This window comes from Prionailurus viverrinus, chromosome C1, assembly GCF_022837055.1.
Source record: "Prionailurus viverrinus isolate Anna chromosome C1, UM_Priviv_1.0, whole genome shotgun sequence".
Classification (NCBI taxonomy): Eukaryota; Metazoa; Chordata; class Mammalia; order Carnivora; family Felidae; genus Prionailurus; species Prionailurus viverrinus.
In genome coordinates this window covers 117,581,398-117,603,584 of record NC_062568.1, presented here as the reverse complement: position 1 = coordinate 117,603,584, position 22,187 = coordinate 117,581,398, and the positions used below count along the sequence as shown (strand labels likewise).

The 22,187-nt window shown below is 39.4% G+C and overlaps 1 protein-coding gene across 4 annotated transcripts in view; it reads left to right on the top strand.

Moving 5' to 3' along the window:
- Positions 1-21,316, top strand: part of LRIG2 (leucine rich repeats and immunoglobulin like domains 2) — a 64,888-nt gene extending 43,572 nt beyond the window's left edge. For all 4 annotated transcript variants that reach the window (XM_047872646.1, XM_047872647.1, XM_047872649.1 and 1 more), the window contains 7 exons: positions 1,500-1,663; positions 7,290-7,610; positions 8,911-9,192; positions 10,672-11,121; positions 11,948-12,097; positions 13,740-14,030; positions 16,219-21,316. In XM_047872646.1, the coding sequence (XP_047728602.1) occupies positions 1,500-1,663; positions 7,290-7,610; positions 8,911-9,192; positions 10,672-11,121; positions 11,948-12,097; positions 13,740-14,030; positions 16,219-16,445 (1,885 nt within the window). In that variant the 3' untranslated portion in view covers positions 16,446-21,316. The remainder of the gene's footprint in view (positions 1-1,499; positions 1,664-7,289; positions 7,611-8,910; positions 9,193-10,671; positions 11,122-11,947; positions 12,098-13,739; positions 14,031-16,218) is intronic.
- The last annotated feature ends 871 nt before the right edge of the window (positions 21,317-22,187 follow it).

Here is a 22,187-nt window from a genome sequence, read left to right as displayed (position 1 = left end):
TTTGCCTTGAGCACCCTAGGCATGTCTGCCCCAAAGCCTTTGCACACAATTTCCTGTATCTCCGACACTCTTAACCTCAGGTCTTCGTGTGATTTGCGGTCTCGCTCCTTTCAGGTCTTTGCCCAAATGCCCTCTCTTCAAAGAATCTTACCCTGACAACTTTATCTAAACCAGTAGCTACCGTGTCTGTATCTTTGCCTTAGCTTTGTTTTTCTTGCTGGCACTTACTTTCTGACACTGTACCTTGCCTTTATTTGTTTATTGCTTGGCGCTAATGAATAATGTAAGTTCTGTGAGACCTATATCCCCACAGTGCAGAACAGTGCCTCATATATAGTAGACTCAAGTATTTCTGTGTCAGTGAATGAATATAACCTAAGAATCCTATTACATTTGAAAGGTAACTTTTGGCCTGATTAAGTAAAATTACCCTTAGTTAAATAAGCCTTTTGAGATACCATTGAAGACTGTTTGAAACTTCTTTGGAATCAAATATTAGATACTTTAAAACTAGATGAGGATCTTGGTGATGCACACAAAGCAAGTTACAGTGTTCTCAAAATCATTTGCTCTCACTGCTGCCAAGTGGATGGGACATTCATGGGTCAGTAAGAGAAAAGCTATCTGATTTTTCAGATGTGTTTTATAGGCCTATTATATACAGACAACAAACAAAATTTCACTGCCTCTTAGTTTGAGTTGCAGTACACATTGTCACAGGGTGAAGTGTTTTCAGTCTTGATGAAATAATTTGAAAAGAGTTCTGTCCTCTCCACAACAGACATGCTCTGTGCTCCAGTGTATATGGTAAACTTTTCTCCAAACTTTCCTGGGAAAAAGTTTAAACCTCAAAAATTGAAAAGAAGGTACAGTTAACAGCCATATTCCCTTTTTACCACTTGTTAACTTTTTGCTAAATTTGTGATCTGTTTCTCTCTTTCCCTGCTCCCTTCCCTCTCTCCCTCTCCATCCCTTTCTATCTTTGTCTCTCTCTCCTCTTCACACACACTGTTGTTTTACTTAGCCATTTGATAGTAAGTTGCAGATATCATAATTTACCCCTAAATATCTCAGGATGTATTTCCCAAGAACAAGGGTGTTTTCCTATATATAGCCACAGCACTGTTAGTGAAATTAACATTGATAAAGTAATATTAATTGACCTGCAGTCCATACTCAGATTTCCCCAATGTCAAAAAGTGTTCTTATAGATAGTTTTTCCAATCAAGAATCATGTACCATATTTGGTTGTAATGACTTGTTAGTCTCCTTTAATCTAACCTAGGTCCTTTACCCTTGTTTTACCTTTTTCTTAATGTCTTTCATGACACCGACGTATTTGAGGAATCGAGGCTGACAGTTTGAGTTTTTCTTGTGGTTCAATTCAGGTTAAACATTTTTTTGGTGAGAAAAATGCATAGGTGCGCAGTAAGCTCTCAGTAGTCAAGAAACTGAGAATGAAAAGTAAAGAGTATTTGTTTTCCTCTTTGTTTCTGCAGCATTCTGAACACAAGCAGCTTACTCTGTGACTGTCATTTGAAGTGGTTGCTTCAGTGGCTGGTTGATAATAACTTCCAACATTCTGTGAATGTAAGCTGTGCACACCCTGAATGGCTAGCAGGGCAGAGCATCCTGAATGTGGATCTGAAAGATTTTGTCTGCGGTTTGTATTTTTGTTTTAAAATTTTGTATACTATACATCTACTGTCTTTTTTATTATTTTATTTTATTGTTATATTTTCATCATGATAGGTATACTCTTTAATCCCCATCCCCTATTTCCCCTATCTCCCCTACCTCTCGAGCCCCACCTCTGGTAACCATCAGTTTGTTCTCTATAGCTAAGAATCTGTTTCTTGGTTTCTCTCTCTCTCTCTCTCTCTCTCTCTCTCAAACTTTGCTCGCTTGTTGTTTCTTAAATTCCACATATGAGTGAAATCATATGGTAATCGTCTTTCTCTGACTGACTTATTTCACTTAGCATTATACTGTCTAGCTCCATCCATGTCATTGCAGATGGCAAGATTTCATTGTTTTTCATGGTTGAATAATATCCCATTGTGTATATGTATCACATCTTCTTTATTCATTCATTATAAATGGACACTTGTGCTACTTCCATAATTTGGCTGTGGTAAATAATGCTGCAGTAAACATAGGGGTGCACGTATCCCTTTCAGTTCGTGTTTTTGTATTCTTTGGGTAGATACCTAGTAGTGTGGTTTCTGGATCGTAGAGTAGTTCTGTTTTTAATATTTTGAGGAACCTCCATACTGTCTTCTTCCACAATGGCTGTACCAGTTTGCACTTCTTCAACAGTGTAACAGTGCAATTCCCACATCCTCGCCAACATTTGTTATGTCTTGTGTTTTTGATTTTGGCCATTCTGACATGTGTAGGGGTGATATTTCATTATGGTTTTGGTTTGCATTTACCTGATGATGACTGCTGTTGAGCATCTTTTCATGTGTCTGTTGGCCATCTGTGTGTCTTTGGAGAAATGTCTTTTCATGTCTTCTGCCCATTTTTTAATTGGATTATTTGTTTTGGGAGTATGCCCTTGTATCAATTCTTCATATATTTTGGATATTAACCCTTTGTCAGATATGTCATTTGCAAATATCTTCTCCCATTCAGCAGGTTGCCTTTTAGTTTTGTTGATGGTTTCCTTTGCTCTGCAAAAATTTTTTATTTTGATGTAGTCCCAATAGTTTATTTTTGCTTTTGTTTCCCTTGCCTCAGGAGACATATCTAGAAAAAATGTTGCTGTGGCCAATGTCAAAGAGGTTACTCCCTGTGCTCTATTCAAGGATTTTTATGGTTTCAGGTCTCACGTTTTAGGTCTTTAATCCATTTTGAGTTTATGTTTGTGTATGGTATCAGAAAGTGATTCGATTTTCAATTTCATTCTTTTGTATGTAACTGTCCAGTTTTTCCAACACCATTGGTTGAAGAGACTGTTTCCCATGGTGTATTCATTCCTCCTTTGTCAAAGATTAATTGACCATATAGTTGTGGGGTTGTTTCTAGGTTTTCTGTTCTATTCCATTGATTTATAGGTCTGTTTTTATGTCAGTACCATATTAATTACTACCACTTTGTAATATAACTTGAACTCTGCAGTGTGATACTCCAGTTTTGTTTCTCTTTGTTAAGATTGCTTTGGCTACTTGAGGTCTTTTGCAGTCCCATTCAAATTTCAGGATTGTTTGTTCTAGTTCTGTGAAAGGTGCTCTTGGTATTTTCATAGGGACTGCATTAAATGTGTAGATTGCTTTGGGTAGTATAGATATTTTAACAATATTTTTCTAACACATGAGCATGGAATGTCTTTCCATTTCTTTGAATATCTTTCACCAGTGTTTTGCACTTTTCAAAGTACGGGTCTTTCACCTCTTTGGTTAAGTTTATTCCTAGATGTTTTATTATTTTTGGTACAATAGTAAATGAGATTGTTTTCTTAATTTCACTTTCTGCTGCTTCATTATTAGCGTATAGGAATAGAACGGATATCTGTACATTGGTTTTGTATCCTGCAAACTTACTGAATTCATTTATCAGTTCTAGTAGTTTTTTGGTTGAGTCCTTAGGGTTTTCTATATGTAGTATCATGTCATCCACAAATAGTGAAAGTTTTACTTCTTCCTTACCAATTTGGATGCCTTTTACTTCTCTATATTGTCTGATTACTGTGGCTAGGACTTCCAGTAGTCTGTTGAATAAAAGTGGTGAGAGTGGACGTCCGTGTCTTGTTCCTGACCTTGGGGGAAAAGCTTCCAGTTTTTCACCATTGAGTATGATGCTGAGTGGGGTTTTTCATATAAGGTTTTTATTATGTTGAGATATATTCCCTCTAAACCTACTTTACAGAGGGTTTTTTTCATGAATGGATGTTGTACTTTGTCAAATGGTTTTTCTGCATCTATTGAAATGATCATATGATTGCTTTCCTTTCTCTTATTGATGTGATGCATCACATTGATTGTTTTGTGAATATTAAACCATGCTTGCATCCCAGGAATAAATCCCTCTTGGTTGTGGTATATGATTTTTTAAAATATATTCTTGGATTTGGTTTGCTAATATTTTGTTGAGGATTTCTACGTCTATATTCATGACAGATCGTGGTCTGTAGTTCTCTTTTTTTATAGTGTCTTTACTTGGTATCAGGGTGATACTGGCCTTGTAGAATGAATTTGGAAGTTTTCCTTCCTCTTGTATTTTTTGGAATAGTTGGAGAAAGATAGGTATTAACCCCTCTTTAAATGTTTGCTGCAATTCATCTGTGAGGCTGTCTAGTCTTGCACTTTTGTTTTTGGGGAGGTTTTTGATTATTGATTCAATTTCATTGCTGATAATTAGTCTGTACATATTTTGTATTTCTTCCTGCTTTGGTTTTGGTAGATTATATATTTCTGGAAATTTATCTATTTCTTCTAAGTTGTCTAATTTGTTGGCATACAGATTTTCATAATATTCTTTTATAGTTATTTGTATTTCTGTGGTGTTGATTGTTATTTCTATTTAATTAGTAATTTTGTTTATTTGGGTCTTCTTTTTTTTAATGAGTCTTGCCTAGAGGTTTATCAATTTATTGGTTTTCAAAGAACCAGCTCCTGGTTTCATTGATCTGTTCTATTGTTTTTTTAGTTTGTATGTCATTTATTTCTCCTCTAATTGGCACTATTTCCTTCCTTTTGCTAGGTTTTGGTTTTCTTCTTTTTCTAGTTCCTTTAGATGTAAGATTAGGTTGTTTATTTGAAATTTTTCTTGCTTCTTGAGGTAGGCTTGTATTGCTATATACTTCCCTCTTAGAACCACTTTTGCTGCATCCCAAAGATTTTGGACGCTTATGTTTTCATTTTCATTTGTTTTCATGTAATTTTTTATTTCTTCGTTAACTCATTCATTCATTCATTCATTCATTTGCATAAAGATTTTATTTTTAAGTAATCTCTACACCCAGGGTGGGGCTAAAACTTAACGACCCTGAGGACAAGAGTTGCATGCTCTACAACTGAGCCAGCCATGTGGCCTGACACATTCATTGTTTTTGTTTTGTTTTGTCTTTGTTTCTTTTAATTTTAGAGAGAGAAAGCACAAGTAGGGGACAGGGGGAGAGGGACAGAGAGAAGGTGGGGAGAGAGAGAGAGAGAGAGAGAGAGAGAGAGAGAGAGAGATTGATTCCTAAGCAGGCTCCATGCTCAGCGTGGAGCCTGGCACAGGGCTCAATCCCATGACCCTGGGATCATGACCTGAGCTGAAATCTGGAGTTGGATGCTCAACCGACTGGGCCACCCAGGTGCCCCCCATTCGTTGTTTTAATGGCATGTTATTTAACCCCCATGTATTGTGCTCTTTCCAGATTTTTTCTGTGGTTGATTTCTAATTTCATAGCGTTGTGGTCAGAAAAGATGCATAGTACACACTATCTTAATAACAAAAGTAAAAAAAAAGAAATTAAATCAGAATGCTTTCTCACTAGCATATCTATTTCCATTTCTCTGTGTTCTTCTCTAAAATTTTTATATTGTTGTTAATCGTAGGTTAAATTTTGTGTTCTTTGACTTAGTATATCATAAGTAGTTTTTTTCCTTTGTGTGTTCTTCAGTGATCATTTTTTTTTTTTATTTAAATTTTTTTTTTTTCAACGTTTATTTATTTTTGGGACAGAGAGAGACAGAGCATGAACGGGCGAGGGGCAGAGAGAGAGGGAGACACAGAAACGGAAACAGGCTCCAGGCTCTGAGCCATCAGCCCAGAGCCTGACGCGGGGCTCGAACTCACGGACCGCGAGATTGTGACCTGGCTGAAGTCGGACGCTTAACCGACTACGCCACCCAGGCGCCCCTTCAGTGATCATTTTTAATGTCAGTATAATAGCATCTTTATGAATGTAGGCCTTCACTTTTAGGGAGTTGTTAACCTTAAAATAAATTTCCAGTAGTAAGATTCCTGAAACAAAAAAGTAATGATTTTTTTTAAAGTAGATCTTAAAAAGTGCTACCAGGTATTTTACAGAAAGATAGCACTTGTTTATGTTGTCACCAGCAATGTATGAATATACCAGGTTCATGTTGTTTCTGTTTTTCATGCAGTTTCTTAAGACTAAGGTGTTGGAATTTTGGGGAGGGGAATGGCGGACAGTCATGGAAAAGTTGTCATGATTCTGACACTCATAATTTCAAGTATATATCTATATTGTTCTTTTCTCAAGCTTGGACATTTTTCCTTTACACTTACATTTCGTTTAAAGTGGAATAACTGGTTCTTAGCCTTGGCAGCCCAGAACTTTTAGATCAGTGTGTTTGTGTTGCATGTCTCTAGTATCTGATCATTTAGATACCCATGTATGGCCAGATCTGTTTTTATAATCTCCTTAAAGATAGTGAGGACACTTGGAAGTTCAGGCTCACAAAATGCTTATTTTTTTTTACATATTAATGACATATTATTTATGAATCATAGTATATTAGCCAGTCCTAAGCCTGTCTTCAGTTGGACATTTAACATGTTTGATATTTCTCACTATTTTAGGTGAGAGTTACTCACATGCAAAGTATATTATGTTTGTTACTCCCCATAAAATATAATAAAATCATAATCCCTATTTTCTTTTTTTTTTTTTTTCAACGTTTTTATTTATTTTTGGGACAGAGAGAGACAGAGCATGAATGGGGGAGGGGCAGAGAGAGAGGGAGACACAGAATCGGAAACAGGCTCTAGGCTCCAAGCCATCAGCCCAGAGCCCGACGCAGGGCTCGAACTCACGGACCGCAAGATCGTGACCTGGCTGAAGTCGGACGCTTAACCGACTGCGCCACCCAGGCGCCCCAATAATCCCTATTTTCTATATTGGCACGGAAAAGAATGAGTGTTGTTATATACATATTTTCATATGTAAGCTCTGTGTATACACAAGAGCTAATAGGATTAGAACTTGTCTTGAAATTTGAATCTGGGTTTTTCTTTTTTCCCTGTAACTGGTAATACTTAAGGAAGGACATTCTAAGCATACGTGACTGTAAGGGATAGTAGAAAATGGTGCTAAGCCCTAAAGTCTGAAAACCTGGGTTCCGGTTCAGCACATGTCTCTGAATAAGTTGTTTGACCCTCTCTGGGCCTCATTTTCCTCATCCTTAAGCCAAAGAATTGGATGCTAGTTCTGTAGTCTCTGTCTTAATATGCCATTTTGTAAACAATGCACAATTTTACATTATTTGTTTCAAAAGCTGTGGAAGCAAAAATAAGTAAGTGACTTGGCTCCTGGCCCATTTTTTTTCTCTTAGATGATTTTCTCAAGCCACAGATAAGAATGCATCCTGAAACTACAGTTGCTCTAAGAGGCACGAACGCGACTCTGACATGCACCGCAGTGAGCAGCAGCGATTCGCCCACGTCTACTGTGTGGCGCAAAGACAGTGAAATCTTGTATGATGTCGATGTTGAGAATTTTGTTCGTTACCAGCAGCAAGCTGGAGAAGCTCTGGAGTATACGAGTGTCCTACATCTTTTCAACGTGAATTTCACAGATGAAGGAAAATATCAGTGCATTGTTACTAACCACTTTGGTTCTAATTATTCTCTTAAAGCCAAACTGACTGTGAATGGTAAGGAATTCTGCTCCCTGATAGTTTTATAGTTAGAAGTGTTTTTCATGTTCAATTTTTGAACCACCTAACCAAGAAAATGAGGCTAAACCTGACATTTAAGGGGGCATTTTACTGTTTTGTCTTTAGGGTTGTGATAATAGATAGACTGGATTACCATTTTGCCTACTTACTGTCCCTAACTGCTCTTTGGTTGAGGATAAGGGGCAATTCCATGGCCCCAGGAAATAGGCTACATTTATTGTTATTTATGCTTTTGAAAAAATTCTTTGGAAATTCTCTATTCTTTCTAGAACCATAATTTGGCTCTGAAAACTATGAAATTTATTTCTGACACTGTTCACAGGGCTTTCTAGTAATTGGGAGTATTTAGGGCATTTCTAGGTACAGTATCATTATCATTGTCTGAGTGTAGTCACACAGAATCATTTTTTAAATTAATGCTCTTTTTCACTGTGGTTTTAAAAATAAATAAATAAATTAATTAATTAATTAAAGAAAATAAAACTTCTCCAAAATAGTTTAATCTATCCCCTATCAGATTGAATAATTAAAATATTTTGGGTTTTGTACAACCAAAAGATGTATTTGTGTCTTTCTCTTTTTTTTTTTCTAAAGATTAAAAAAAATTTTTTTTTTAAAGTTTGTTTTTGAGAGAGAGAGACAGAATGCGAGCCGGGGAGGGGCAGAGAGAGAGGGAGACACAGAATCCATCTGAAGCAGGTTCCAGGCTCTGAGTTGTTAGCACAGAGCTTGACGTGAGGCTCGAACTCACAAACTGTGAGATCATGACCTGAGCCAAAGTTGAACACTTAACCACCTGAGGTGCCCCAGGATGTATTTGTGTGTTACTTCTGTGTTGTTTTATGAGATTTTTGAAAGCATAAATTTTTTCTTATCATGCATTTGCCATGCCAGCTTTGTAGATGTTAGTTTGGAAAGCACGATTTAGTATCTTAAGTAAGCATAGCAAATAGTGAGCTCTAAAATACGGAGCCCAGAAAGGTTTGTGGCCTTCTGCCTTCCTTGTCCCCATCAGAGACATCAGGTGGATGTGGCATGCATTCTGGAAGAATTTAGTCATCACTGTACTCCAAGTATTCTGAGGTTTTGGGAGAAGAGATGCCCTCTGAACTTGTATTTACTGTTCATCCAGAGAGCATGTCTTCTCAAAGAAATAGAGTATTTACAACAGTTGGTATTGTGCCTAACAGATTGTCTCATTTATGTGTGTATGTAAATATGTGTATGTGTATTTCCCTACCCACCCACTTTTTTCGGTAATCTTTTCTTGGAACAGAGATGCCATCTTTCCTGAAAACTCCAATGGATCTAACCATTCGCACTGGTGCCATGGCCAGATTAGAGTGTGCTGCAGAGGGGCACCCTGCACCTCAGATTTCCTGGCAGAAAGATGGTGGTACTGACTTTCCCGCGGCTCGAGAAAGGCGCATGCATGTCATGCCTGAAGATGACGTCTTCTTCATTGCCAACGTGAAAATAGAAGACATGGGAATCTATAGCTGCATGGCACAAAACAGAGCAGGAGGCCTCTCAGCAAATGCCTCACTCACAGTATTGGGTATGTGTGCTGCCCTGTGGGTCCCTGCTTTGCTTGGAACCTTTTTATAGGGGGCCTGCTCTGATCTTCATGGTGAAAAAAAAGTCTAAGTTTCAGATTTTAATTGTGATCCTTGTATCTCTGTCACTGTATTTTGCCAATACACGTGGGGTTATGTCAGCCTAGGATATCTGTGGATCAGATAACTGAAATCTGCGAAAGTAATGAAGGCAGAATTAGAGATCTTCATCACATGAATTGAAAATTCGGATCCCTTTATCCTGTCCCTCTGGAAGGTTTCTACTTCATATATATGTTTTTTCACCTGTTCAGCAGTGAGTTGGCAGTTGTTTTATACTGCTTCATAGTGAACTCAGGGCAATGTAATTGTTTTTCCCTTATTTTATTATTTTTTAATATAATGTCAAGTTAGCTAACATACAGTGCATCCCTTAGTTCATTTTTTTTTTTTTTAAATTAAATGCACCAAAAATGACCTGTCTTTTGGTTAGACGTCCTGTTTTCCTTCCATTGTGTTCCTCCTCTTCCTGTGTTCTGGTAAAGTGTCTTTTCCCTAAAGAGTTCCCTTGACAAGCCTGTTTTTTTTTTTTTTTTTCCTTATGAGAATACTTTTCTTCATGGGACTCAAATCACAGGCAGGGTCTGCTTTCTAGTTCTCTATTCCCCTAGATGTTAGGTTTTTTTAAGTTTGTTGCTTTGTGTTATTTACTTGCATAATCAGAAAAATAAGTTTGTTGTTTTAAAAATTTAGAATATACAGAAGATTAGAAAAAGGGAAAGTCACCAAAACACTGTTAAAGATTTTGGCGTGTTCTGGACCTTTTTTTTTTTTTTTTTTTTTAATACATTTTCACATAGTTATGTATACCTACTTCTTTCCTCTTAAATATTGTGTCAAAAGGGTTACTCTGTCATTAAGTCTTGAAAAAATACCATGTGGCTGTACTATACTCACTCATTTTCCTGCTAGATTTAAAGATCTTTTTCTTTTGGGGCGCCTGGGTGGCTCAGTCGGTTGAGCGTCCGACCTCGGCTCTGGTCATGATCTCACAGTTTGTGAGTTCAAGCCCCACATCAGGCTCTGCGCTGACAGCTCAGAGCCTGCATGGAGTCTGCTTCAGATTCTGTGTCTCCCTGTCTCTCTGCCCCTCCCCAGCTCACACTCTGTCTCTCTCTCTCTCAAAAATAAACATTAAAAAAAATTTTTTTTTAAAAAAGATCTCTTTCTTTTATGTTTAAAAATTGCACCAATTTCATAATAAGCATCTTTGTGTATAAATCTTTGACTTCCTTGCTTAGGATAGCTTGCCCAAGGTAGAATTAGTGATTTTTGAGGCTTTTGCTTTTCTGGAACATGAACTTCAATCCTCCTACGGGCATATGAAAGTGCTTACTTCATTAACACCTCATTTGTCTAATTCAGTAGAAATCAATAAATAAAATTGTTTAACATGATTCTTTTGTACATCTTTCTGTAAGAGACACCCTCATTTATCAGACCCCTGGAGGACAAGACAGTAACCCGAGGTGAAACTGCAGTATTACAGTGCATAGCGGGAGGAAGTCCTGCTCCTCGCCTCAACTGGACCAAAGATGATGGGCCACTGCTGGTGACAGAACGGCACTTCTTTGCTGCAGCCAACCAGCTTCTCATCATTGTAGATGCTGGCCTGGAAGATGCTGGAAAATATACCTGCATCATGTCTAACACCCTTGGAACAGAACGTGGTCACATTTACCTCAATGTCATTTCATCCCCCAATTGTGACTCTTCCCAGAGTAGCATTGGGCATGAAGACGATGGCTGGACCACAGTTGGCATTGTCATCATTGTTGTGGTCTGCTGTGTTGTGGGCACCTCTTTGATCTGGGTCATTGTTATTTACCACATGAGAAGGAAGAATGAAGACTATAGTATCACAAACACAGGTGAGTGGTACCAGTTAACACCAATGGCTTGTACTTGAGTCAGGAACATAATGTAAGATTTGTCGTAAAATATAAAAAGCTATGGAGCTTTGATACTTTACATGTGGTAGAAGGAAGAGTTTCTTTCTTAAAGTGTCCACTTCCTCCATATAATAGAACCTTTCTGATTAATAATTTTAAGAATTTGTAGATACTCCCCCAAGACTTTGCTCTCATAAACACATTACAGGTACACCTTCTTTCTTTAATGCCAAGGGCTCATTTCCATCATAGCTTCCCTTTGGGAAAGAGTGGAGCTCTTATGACTGGGATCAGCCTTTCATACGCCTCCCCCAGAAATCCTGAAAGAGAAGAGGCTCAGTCAGATAGATGGTGAAAGTTTGCCTATGGATAAGATTTCAGACTTCAGGTTCTGCTTCTTTTAGTAATACTTTTTTTTTTTAATGTTTATTTATTTTGAGAGAGAGAGCGCGTGCACACATGAGCGGGGAAGGGGCAGAGAGAGAGAATCCATGCAGGCTCTGCACTCTCAGTGCATAGCCCAATGTAGGGCTCCATCCCACGAACTGTGATCTCATGACTTGAGCTGAAATCAGGAGTAGGATGTTTAATTGACTGAGCCACCAAGGCGCCCCTTAAAATGAAGCTTTGAAAAGAATTTTAGTGAGAAATAGTTTAGGGGAAAATTCTAAGAGCTGTCGAGTTCCTAGGTACATAGCATTTTCCTGGCCAAGAGTATCAAAGTGAACACATTTGCACAGTGTCTTCTGACTGTTGGCTTCAGTCACCTAACTTTATTTGAGAGTTATAGATGTCTCTTTTACAGAGGAGCTTAATCTGCCTGCAGACATTCCCAGCTACTTGTCTTCCCAAGGAACACTGTCGGAGCCACAGGAAGGCTACAGTAACTCTGAGGCAGGCAGTCATCAGCAACTTATGCCTCCCACCAGTGGATATTTACACAAAGGCACTGATGGTAATGACTCTTTGTTGTATATGCTTACAATTTCAGCTTATTCAGTTGAGTTTAGTTTCAGTGTACCGTTTTCCCCATTAACCTGAGGCAACATTTTAAAAGTAAGATACTCACGGAAAACATTTGGCTGCATGCAAAATAGGATGGAAATTGACTGGAAATTGATTGGATGGAAATCTTAACAGAGAAGAAAACCATCTGACAGAAAGGAGAAACACATCCCAAATCAAGGGATTGGTGTACACAGCAAAGGCTCCCAAACCAAAGTAGGAGATGCTCTAGAAACTTTTCTCGGGTGTCTGATCCTTTAAGGCATGAGCACTCTTCAGACCATATCCAGGGAGGTTTGGGTCTCCTGCTGGCAGGTTGATACTAAAGTTTGAAGGGCAGTGATGATTATCAGCATATGTTGGAGAACAGCAGAGAGATACAACATGTTCCCTAGTGAAATGAATCCCACTTCTCAATACTACTTCTCTCCCTCGCTCCACCCTTCCTGCAGGGAGTGACAGAGCTCAGGGAGATGAATTAAGGGATAGAGGAATTGGGTTTGATTCCTAGTTTCTCTTTCCAGCTCTGGGACCACGAACAAGTTACTTAAATCTGAGCTTTGTAACTTTCTCATTTTTAAAATAAATAAGCAATATCTTATAAAGCACTTCTCTCAAGATTTTCATAGATCCTTTCAACAAATCTGTGTAGTTCTTCAAGTATTGTTCAAATGAAAGGCCTATTCTATTTGTACAGAGATTGTTTAGGCCGAGGGTTAACAGAATTTCTTGGTTTAATCGATGAATTGGATTTTGTTTTGGCTTTCCATGGAAAGGGGGCTACTGCTAGCATTTAAAAGCATCTTTAAATGTCTCTACTCTTTGAAATTGGTGGGCAATGACACTGCTTTCTGGGCTAAACTAAATTACTTCTAGGTCTCTTCCAGTTCTAACACTGTTGCCTGGTCAAGAACAATTACTTGTTCTTTATTTCTCACTCTCTTTCCTGTCTTTCGTCAGTTTTCAAAACACATAACTGGCCAGGGAGCTCATTATTAAACTTTACTTCTGCCAAACACGTGTGTATCAGGCAGGACTCTTGACCATCGGAGGCCTTCTCGAGGGGTACTTTTAGTAATGAGTGTTGCTTAACTCCCTGATGGCACGAAAGGGATGCGGGTTTTTGTGAAGTCATCATAACTCCTTGTTCTCTGCTTTAGTTTGCTTAACTCAAACATGTGACTTATAGCACAGTGCAGCCTTATCTTGGCCCTTGATTTGGGCCTGACCTGTACAGGCTGGACAGAGATGGTTTAACCTAGCATTCAAGAGCATGGGCTCTGGAGCCAGAGTGCCTGAGTTCAGATTTCACCTCCTTACCATAACAAGGTGGAGGCATCTATGAGCAAGTTACCTCATTTCTCTGTGTTACAGTTACCCCATCTGTTAAATGGGGATAACCATAGTACCTACCTCATAGGGAGGTTGTGAGGATTAAATTAGTTAATTCACAGAAAGACCGTGAAACGGTGTATTGAATAAGTGCTGAATCAGTGCCAACTATGATGATAATGATGGCGGCTGGTGAAGGAAACTGGTTATTGGCAAAGCTGATTCCTTAACTGAAGGATTCTTTCCTTTGTTGTCGTCAGGTGGCACTGGCACCCGGGTTATTTGCTCCGATTGTTACGACAATGCCAACATCTACTCCAGGACCCGAGAATACTGTCCGTACACCTATATTGCCGAGGAGGATGTTTTGGATCACGCGCTGTCCGGCCTCATGGTCCAGATGCCCAAAGAAACATATTTGGCACATGCTCCCCAAGATGCCCCTATCTTGGAGAGCCTGGTGTCATCAGCAGACAGAGAGTTGGCCGCCTTTCCCGCCAACCATGAGAGGATAAATGAGAAGAAACTTCCCTCCACACAGATGAACAGTGGTAAAGGGCACAGCGTTTTTTGTTTATTTTGCTTTGTTTTTACCCTCCCCTACTTGATTTTTCCTTCTGATTTGACAGGAAGCAAGCCAATTGGTATAATGTAGTAACGAGCTACTATTAGCTGGTGTAAACTGGAGCCAGAGATTTTTAGGGATAAGGGTTACAAAGAAGTCTGTATCTATAGGGTGGAAACAGCTTTTGTGGGAGTATCAAGGTCACACTCCTAAAGCTTCAGAAGCCGTACAGAGAAAGCTTCTAAAAGGGGTCATATGGGTGTTAATTGTTTCTTCCATCTTTATGTAAATAATGGAGATTGGAAATGCTAAGGATATAATCTGGGCATAATTCGGTGGAGGTTTTTATGGAGAAGATTTAAAAATGTTTTGGTCACTGTTCTCTCAGGTAAACATCTAATGCCAGGATCACTTAGCTGGTGCTGTGGGGTGTTACGATCCAGGGCCATAAGTGAGGAGGCAGTTTTGGGATAGTGTCTGCTGGCCCACATGGCCTGGGAAAAGAAGTATATGTTACATTGTGCAGATGAGGCATTTGCTGACAACTCTTTCTAGACCATGAAGGGCCCTCCTTAGCATGTCTTCCTGTCCCTCCAGGCTTTTCATCAACTGTCACCCTCTTGTCAACCTGAAATGGAATAGCACAGGAAATTGGTGGGGGGAGGACTATAGGTGCATCCTGGGGTGGGTCTGGTGGGAGTAAATGATCTGACATGGGACTTTTAAGATACGTGCTCTATTCTTTTTTTTTTTAAGTTCTTATTTTTAGCAGTACATTTTTTCTTAAGTTTGTTTATTTATTTTGAGAGGGAAGGGCGTGGCAGAGAAAGGGAGAGAAAGAATCTCAAGCAGGCTCTGCATTGTCAGCACAGAGCCTGAAGCAAGTCTCGATCTCACGAACCAGGAGATCATGACCTGAGCCAAAGTCAAGAGTAGGACGCTTAACCGACTGAGCCACCCAGGAGCCCCTGAATTTTGAATAAATATATAATAATTAATTAAGAAAGCCTCTCCAAAGATTTCTAAAGAGAATACAAGTCAGAGAAGAGTATATTGTCACTGAAGTTCAGTGCCCATGTTAGAAGTGTGCCAACGGTAAATCCATGTTCCTGTGTCTTGAAAGAGGTACACACATACGAAAAAATCTTAGTAAAAGCAAAAATGCAGTGCATCTTTTTCCTAACTTTGGGGACATCTTATTGTTAAGCTGGTCTGTAAGTGAGGAAGTGTGCAAATGAATGCTCTGGTGCCCTGCTCATTCCTAAGTGGGGTGTTCTAGCTCCTTCCCACTCAAAGTGTGGTGTCAGCTTCGGCATCACCTAGGAGCTTTTAGAAATGCAGACCGAGGTTCCCACCCCAGACCCAGTGAACCAGAGTCTTTATTTTAACAAGATCCCCAGGTTATTTGTATGCATATTAAAGCTTAAAAAGCCCTGTGCTGGTCTACTTTTCCCTTGGGTTTTGTTTTTATTTCTGAGTGTTTGTTTCCAGAATGTTTTGCTAACTTTTTCCAAAATGCATCCCCATGAAGTTAATATAACTTTCAGCAACTGATATTTGGGGAAAAAGTTCACCACTGCAGTAGATAAGGTGAATGAGAAATGCGTATTTTTGAAACCACAAAGTACAGATAATCTGATTTAAAATTGCTGCTTTGGGTTATTATTTTGTTGTTAGAATTATTGGCATGCTAGAAGCTGGAGGGAAGTGGTTGTTTATTTTTAAAAGAATTTTTTTTAACATGGGCATTTGTTATTTAAAGATGTAATGGCTGCATTGAATGAGCGATTTTTGTCTGTGTGTCATGCAACTTTCACGACAATATGGATGCTATTTTAGTCTGTTTCCATGTGTCTAAAGCATTTTATTTTTAAATTTTTGTAGCGGCAGAACCACTAATAATAGATGAAAGGAGAGGACATAGCTCCTGGTTTCAGTAAATAATTGGTGAAGTTTGTTGGGTAGAAGGCCTTGAAAGACCATGGTTCCCGTTTCTATTTTATTTTCTTTTGTTAATTGTTGCTAAGAAGATGGCAAGTATACATTTGCTCTCAGTGTCCTTATTCAGGAATATTGAGCATCTTTTTTTGGAGGATTTGGGTAGAAGAAAATTAAGTTTTAGACCACTCGTTTTGAACTTCCGTTTGCCACTGATTATTGTCTTTCATTGTCAGAAACATTGCAGCGGCCTCTGTGGAGCGCAAGCAAAGAACGAGGCCTGCCTCATCCTCCCTTTTCCCAGCAGCCGGTAATTGAGTCACCGCAACTCCATCAGAGCGAGGGTCTGGCGGAGAGTGGTCCAGACTGTTCCACATCCTCCATGCCCTGTCACAGGTTGCACGACCATGCTTTTGACTTTAGTAGGACTCGGAACATTCAAGACGGTTGTGAGGGCACATGAAACCCACTCCAGGAAGAAATCTGGGCAAAGACTCAAGGTAATTAATTTTGTATTTACTACCTCAGAGTTCAGAAGAACCCCGAAGTCAGCATTTGCTTTCCCTATCTGCAGTTACATCTGACCACACCAAGGTGGGCCGGGCATTTGTTTGGGCTTATACCTGATGAAGAAGGGGTAATGGCTGACAGAAATGGGTACATCTAATAAAACACATGCAGCACGGGCAGAGGAAAATACAGGACAAATGTGCCTCCTGATGGTTCCACGGGGATGTGCCCAGCTGTGCATTGCCTATTAGGAAGAGTCTCATTGCTGCTTAACATGCTGGATTGTCTCAACCTGCGGAATGATTCTAAGAAAACATCACTGTTCTGTCTTGTCTTCCAAGGAATACAAATAACTTTGGAGCCCTCTGGGAAGTGTGTCTGGGATTCTTCAGTGGTTTTAAGCATATAGTTGAGACTGGGCTTTGATATTCAAGGTCTTTGATAAGAATCCCAGGCATGACCAACTGTTACCATGTCAGTGGGTGTTGTATTCTTGTGAATCTTTTTTTTTTTTTTTTTTTTTGGTCCCTATCGCCCAGGGATCTTATTGTAAATACATGTGCATTTATAAATAATTTTTGTATTCATTGACCATATGTGTTGGCTTTATTGTAAATATTTTTGATATGCCAAAATTATATATAATATCCAGTTATAATATTGACAGCAGCTTCTCAGACCACAGATTTTGTATAACTCGGTTTAGCGAACCTAAAGACTTTGCTTAAAGTTTTAAAAATGTATTTGTTAAGAAGTATATGTACAGAGGCAGGGTACCTAGTGATTGCGTACACACAAACACGATCTTGGTGTAATTAACCACTTTCTTCATACCTAAAAGTTCATACATCTAGTCATTTGCCATCTGTTTACGACTGCCGGGTAATACTACCTTTCTAAGCATAAAAAGACTCAAAAGACTAGCAGTCTTGTTATAGCCGTGTGCACATAGACAAAGGAAATTTTCTTTTGGGAATATCTTCTTTCAGCAAAGTACGTTGTTGACGAGGAAACCAAAGATTGCTTCTTTTCTATTTGTTTGTTTTTTTTAAATAATATCTCTTCTACCAATGCACAGTATATCTTAAGAAGGGAAGAGTGCTTTTGGGAGTCATTGAATGTGCACAGATTCTTACACTATAAAGCTTTAGAGTGGTCCTTGTTTTGTACAAGTGATTATTTAAGCCAAAAAGTTCTCTTGAATTTCTGTGATAGCAAAAAACTTTCTGTGAACAAAGGTCTTCACACTCTAATGGAATGTAATGGACCAAAGTTCTTTTTTTGTCTGTGCTTTCAGATTTTCTTACCTAGGCTGTCAGATCCTGTCCTCTAAACCTAGTGAGCACTAGTTAACAGCCTGGATAACTTCCATCACTGAAATGCAAATCGCTGTTTCTAAGTTACTGCGCATTTCAAGGGTTCTAAACTCACATAATATCTTCGCTTTTTGCCAGAAAGTTGAATTGCACACTGGTTTTCAATCCTCAGTTTTTTTCTCCCATAGACACCAGCACCTCTTTAGCTGTTTCTCCTGCCAAGCCTTTCTCTCTTTCCTTTTTAAACTGTCAACCTCTGTTCATTTTTACTTTGAACTTCTTAAATATCACCATTTTTCTCTCCTTCCAGTTTGTGACTCCTCTTCTTCCTTACCAGTGTGCACTGTGATCTGTACGGGACTGACTTAGAGTCAGGACCGGGATTTTGTTCCCAGCTCTGCTCCTTACTGGCTGTGCAGTCGGGGGCGAGTCTCTTCACTTCCAGCCTGATTTTCTCGCTTATGAAATGAGGGCATTCTGCTAGCTTAGTCCAAAGCCCTTTCCAGCTGTAACGTCCTGTGAATCTGTGATCCCTCCAGGAGCCAAGGAGGATTAGGCTACTCCAATAAAAAGCTGCTTTCATGGGACGTTTGTTAGAGTAACAGGGGTGGTGCTGCTTCCTCTGACTTGAGCCAGACTCCCTTCCTCCACAGCAGGGGTGACAGCGTAAGAAATACTCACAACTAGAAGAAACACTCTGCTTTGAACCAGTCTCAGCAAACAAAGAGTCTTGACTCGATGGAAGCCACCAACTGCTCTCTAGAGCAGCAGCTCTGAAGGCTAGTGCCCCAGCACACCACAGCATCAGAGTCTGTTGAGGCCGCACTGTGGCTGATTTGTGGCTAGTTCGTGACTCCTTCACCTTTCCAGTGTATTCAAGGTTACCCTGTCACTACCCTGAACTCCCACTCAGAATCTGGCAGACTTTCTTGAGTGTAAAGGTGTAGTTATAGCAAGACTGTTAAGGGTGACAGGGCCAACAAACAGGCTGCGAACCAGTGTTCTAGAAAACTTCGAAGACAAGAGCGCTGCCTCTGCCCTGGCAGTGGTCCTACTACGTCTAGGACTGGTCTGGTCTCCTGAACAGCCAGGTTCACCCTTACATCACCTCAAACAGCTGAGGTGTCCTCCTAGATACTCCTAGCTTGCCTAAATAACCAAAAAAAAAAAAAAAACAAAACAAAACCGAGTCAAGAATTTGTTTAAATATCAAGAGCCTTACCCATGGTCTTAAAAAATAATAATTTAATAAATTCTAATCTTAGGAAAAGAAATTCCTGAAATTTTTCATTATTGCATATGCTTTTGACCAAGAAGTGATTTAACCCTTACCCGTAGACAGGGTTAGTGGCTCATCAGTGTTTCCTCCCAGCATGTAAGGTCTGCCTAATGCCTCTTGAATCAGGGATGTTGCAAAGCCAAGCAAGTCAAAATGCGGAGAGAAATACTCTCTTGCCCCTCACCCAGTTATCACCCTGTATCAGTAGGGATGCCTAAGTCCTCTTAATTTGTGCCCCTCTTAGACTGATTCTTTAAGTCTGTCTGGAAGAAGAAATAGCATCTTTAACTCCATGCCTTCCTGGCACATGGTCTACACCTAAGCCATTGGCTTTCTGTCATTCAGCAGCTTCTAAAGTGCTTTCCCTAGTGTGCAAGTTACTCTATGGGATACAAAGTATCAGAGACCCTCTAATGTGCCATCTCAGAGTGTTTTATGTGTATTTTTCTGAAAGGTAACTTTAATATTTAAAAAGAGTTGCCTTCACATTGCCTGTTGGTGGGTTGTAAAAGGAACATTAAGATATTGAGCAACTTAGACTCTTACCCATTTTCCTAAGAGATGGGAGATGCGATAAGTCTTTAATTACTTAAAGTTTTGCCATGAAATAGGATTAAATTCACTCTTTTTATTCCTGAGGACCAGGGTCGTATCTGCCCCCATTCTGTGGGGCAGAAGTTACAGGGAAGTGCAGTATACACTTGCCAGTAATTCTATATTAACTAATTCTCTAACAAATTCGTCCAGTAATTGAAATAATCAGCGTTTTGTGGGAAAAGTACACTCAGAAGCCAAATAATCACCGGTTCATAGCATTGAAGAAATTCCTACATTGAGAATGGGAATATGGGCGAGATGACTGTTAGATCTCTCTCAATTTTATCATTGGAAATTTCCAGAAGCAATCTGACAGTCTTAAAACTTTTTCCTTCAAAGTCTTTTATATACAGTAAGTATAGAGCACTAAAGACATTTTTTTCAACTAAAGAGTTTTGGTTTGGGGTTGACATAAGGAGCCTGTTCTGTGCTAATGGCTGAAACCATGAAACTCTGGGCTTATTCTGCAGAAATCTATAACTAGTTACTAACACAAATGGCATTACCATAATAAAAACTTTAAAAGTCTATATAATATTATAACCGTCCTTTTTACTCTTTAATTTTATTCCTGTTTCTTCTTACCAGCAGGACTCCGATTGGAATGGGGTTGGAATTGTGGTGTTCACACCCAGTATTTTACCCAAGTGTGTTACAGCCTTTTCCAAAATAATTTTAATATCCACAGAAATGCTAGAAGGTAATGGAGCCACAGAGGTAAATTTACTGCCATTTCATGCTACGTGCTCCATTTCTGAGTTTGCTCCTCAGTGCAGATTACAGGGGTAATTGTGAAGCAGTTGGGCCTTACGAGGTTGTGCTGAGATTTTTGGCAACCTGTAGGGAATGTCTCATTCTTCTGTGACATGGCCTCTTTCCAGTCTGGCAGATGTTTTTCCCTCCTGCTTCTAACTTAGAACTTTTTTTGTATAGAATGCAGTCTAAACCACCATCAGTTAGCCTTAATTTTTTGTTTCTTTTTTGGACAACTGCCTGGTTTGTTGACAAAAATAACAGGTTCTGAATTAAGAGATGTATTACAAGCTGCTCTTTACAAAACAACACCCTTGAGCCCATGAATCATCTGGAGATTCTGTGAGTGATAAGAGGTCAGGGTGTGTGTGTGTGTGTGTGTGTGTGTGTGTGTGTGTAGTAATCTTTGGACCTGCTCCCTCAAGGTTGTGTGTTGAGTGTGTTTTAGCAATCCTAATAATCTCCACCAGTGAGTGGGGTGAAGGTGAAAAATCATCTTGATTTGAGCCTGTTTTTAGATACAAAGAGTAAAGTGATCTTTTATCAACTGTAACTGTCTTGAAAGAGAAATTGATCATCAGGTGGTCAAGTGCTCTTGGAGTATCTCTTGGCTGCTTAAAGTGGCCTCTTGATCCATAGAAAGACTATTTCTACCCTCTCCTTTTCCCCCTTTATCCCACTGGAGGACATCGGTCCAAGTAGCCCTGGTACTAGATGTACCTAAAGAGAGTTAAAAGCCAAGTTGGTGTTCAGTGTGATCCTTTCCTAGTATCTATTTATATTTTCTCACACATGAGAATGTATATTTTATAAAGCATGTGTTTGTCCACCTGTTTGTCTACTGTAATATGTCTTCAATAAAGCTAAAATACATTATCATTTTCTGGTCTCCTCTTGCCTGAAGTATAGGAGGGAAATGGTGCATTTTTCAGTTTGTGGTCCTTTGAGAGGGTCTCCAAATAGTTGTGCAAGTTATTGCCCCTCTCTAATTTCTGCTGTGTTTGAGTCACAGACTTTCTTGAGCCTGCCTCTGGAACACTCTGCACCCATAAGCTGCCCAAGGGCCGGGGCTCTCTGCCTCCCTCCTATTGTCCACCCTGGCATCTAGCAATGCCTGGCAGAATGGAAACACACTTCATAGTTCATTAAAAAATAAGAATGCTTCCTACACAAGGAAGGATTTGAAGGCAGCATTTTCGAATTCAAAATAAGCAAAATACTTGAAGAAGGTCTGTTTTCTGGGCGGCTTCCTCACTGTACTGTGTTAGGGGCTATTTCTTTTGAGACTGTCAGAAGCCCCTCTTTTATTCCTTGAGGGCTGGACCCATCGTGCACTTCTGCTGCACTTTATGGGGCACGCTCCACAGACATCATCTATTCGAATCTCACAAAGCTTCTCTAAAATGTAGATTGGATAGATCATTTTAATCTCCATTTTTTTGTAGTTAAGGAAATTGGCTTGAGATGATCATTTACACACGTCAAAACGCTTTTGGGCAGTAAAGCCAGGACTTGAATCCAGATTTTCTGATACACATTCAGCATTTGCCCCACTGATACCTCCTAGCTCGGGACAGATACTATGTCTGTAGTCTTCAGAACTATTTGAATACAAAGCCCTCTGGACATCGATAATTTCCAATATGGTGAAGTTTGGACTGGGATGTATACTGGAAGCTGATTTTTACAATATTCCTGATTAAGAAAACACTCAATTTCTTCTCTGACAAGGTGGAATGAAGGAAAATGC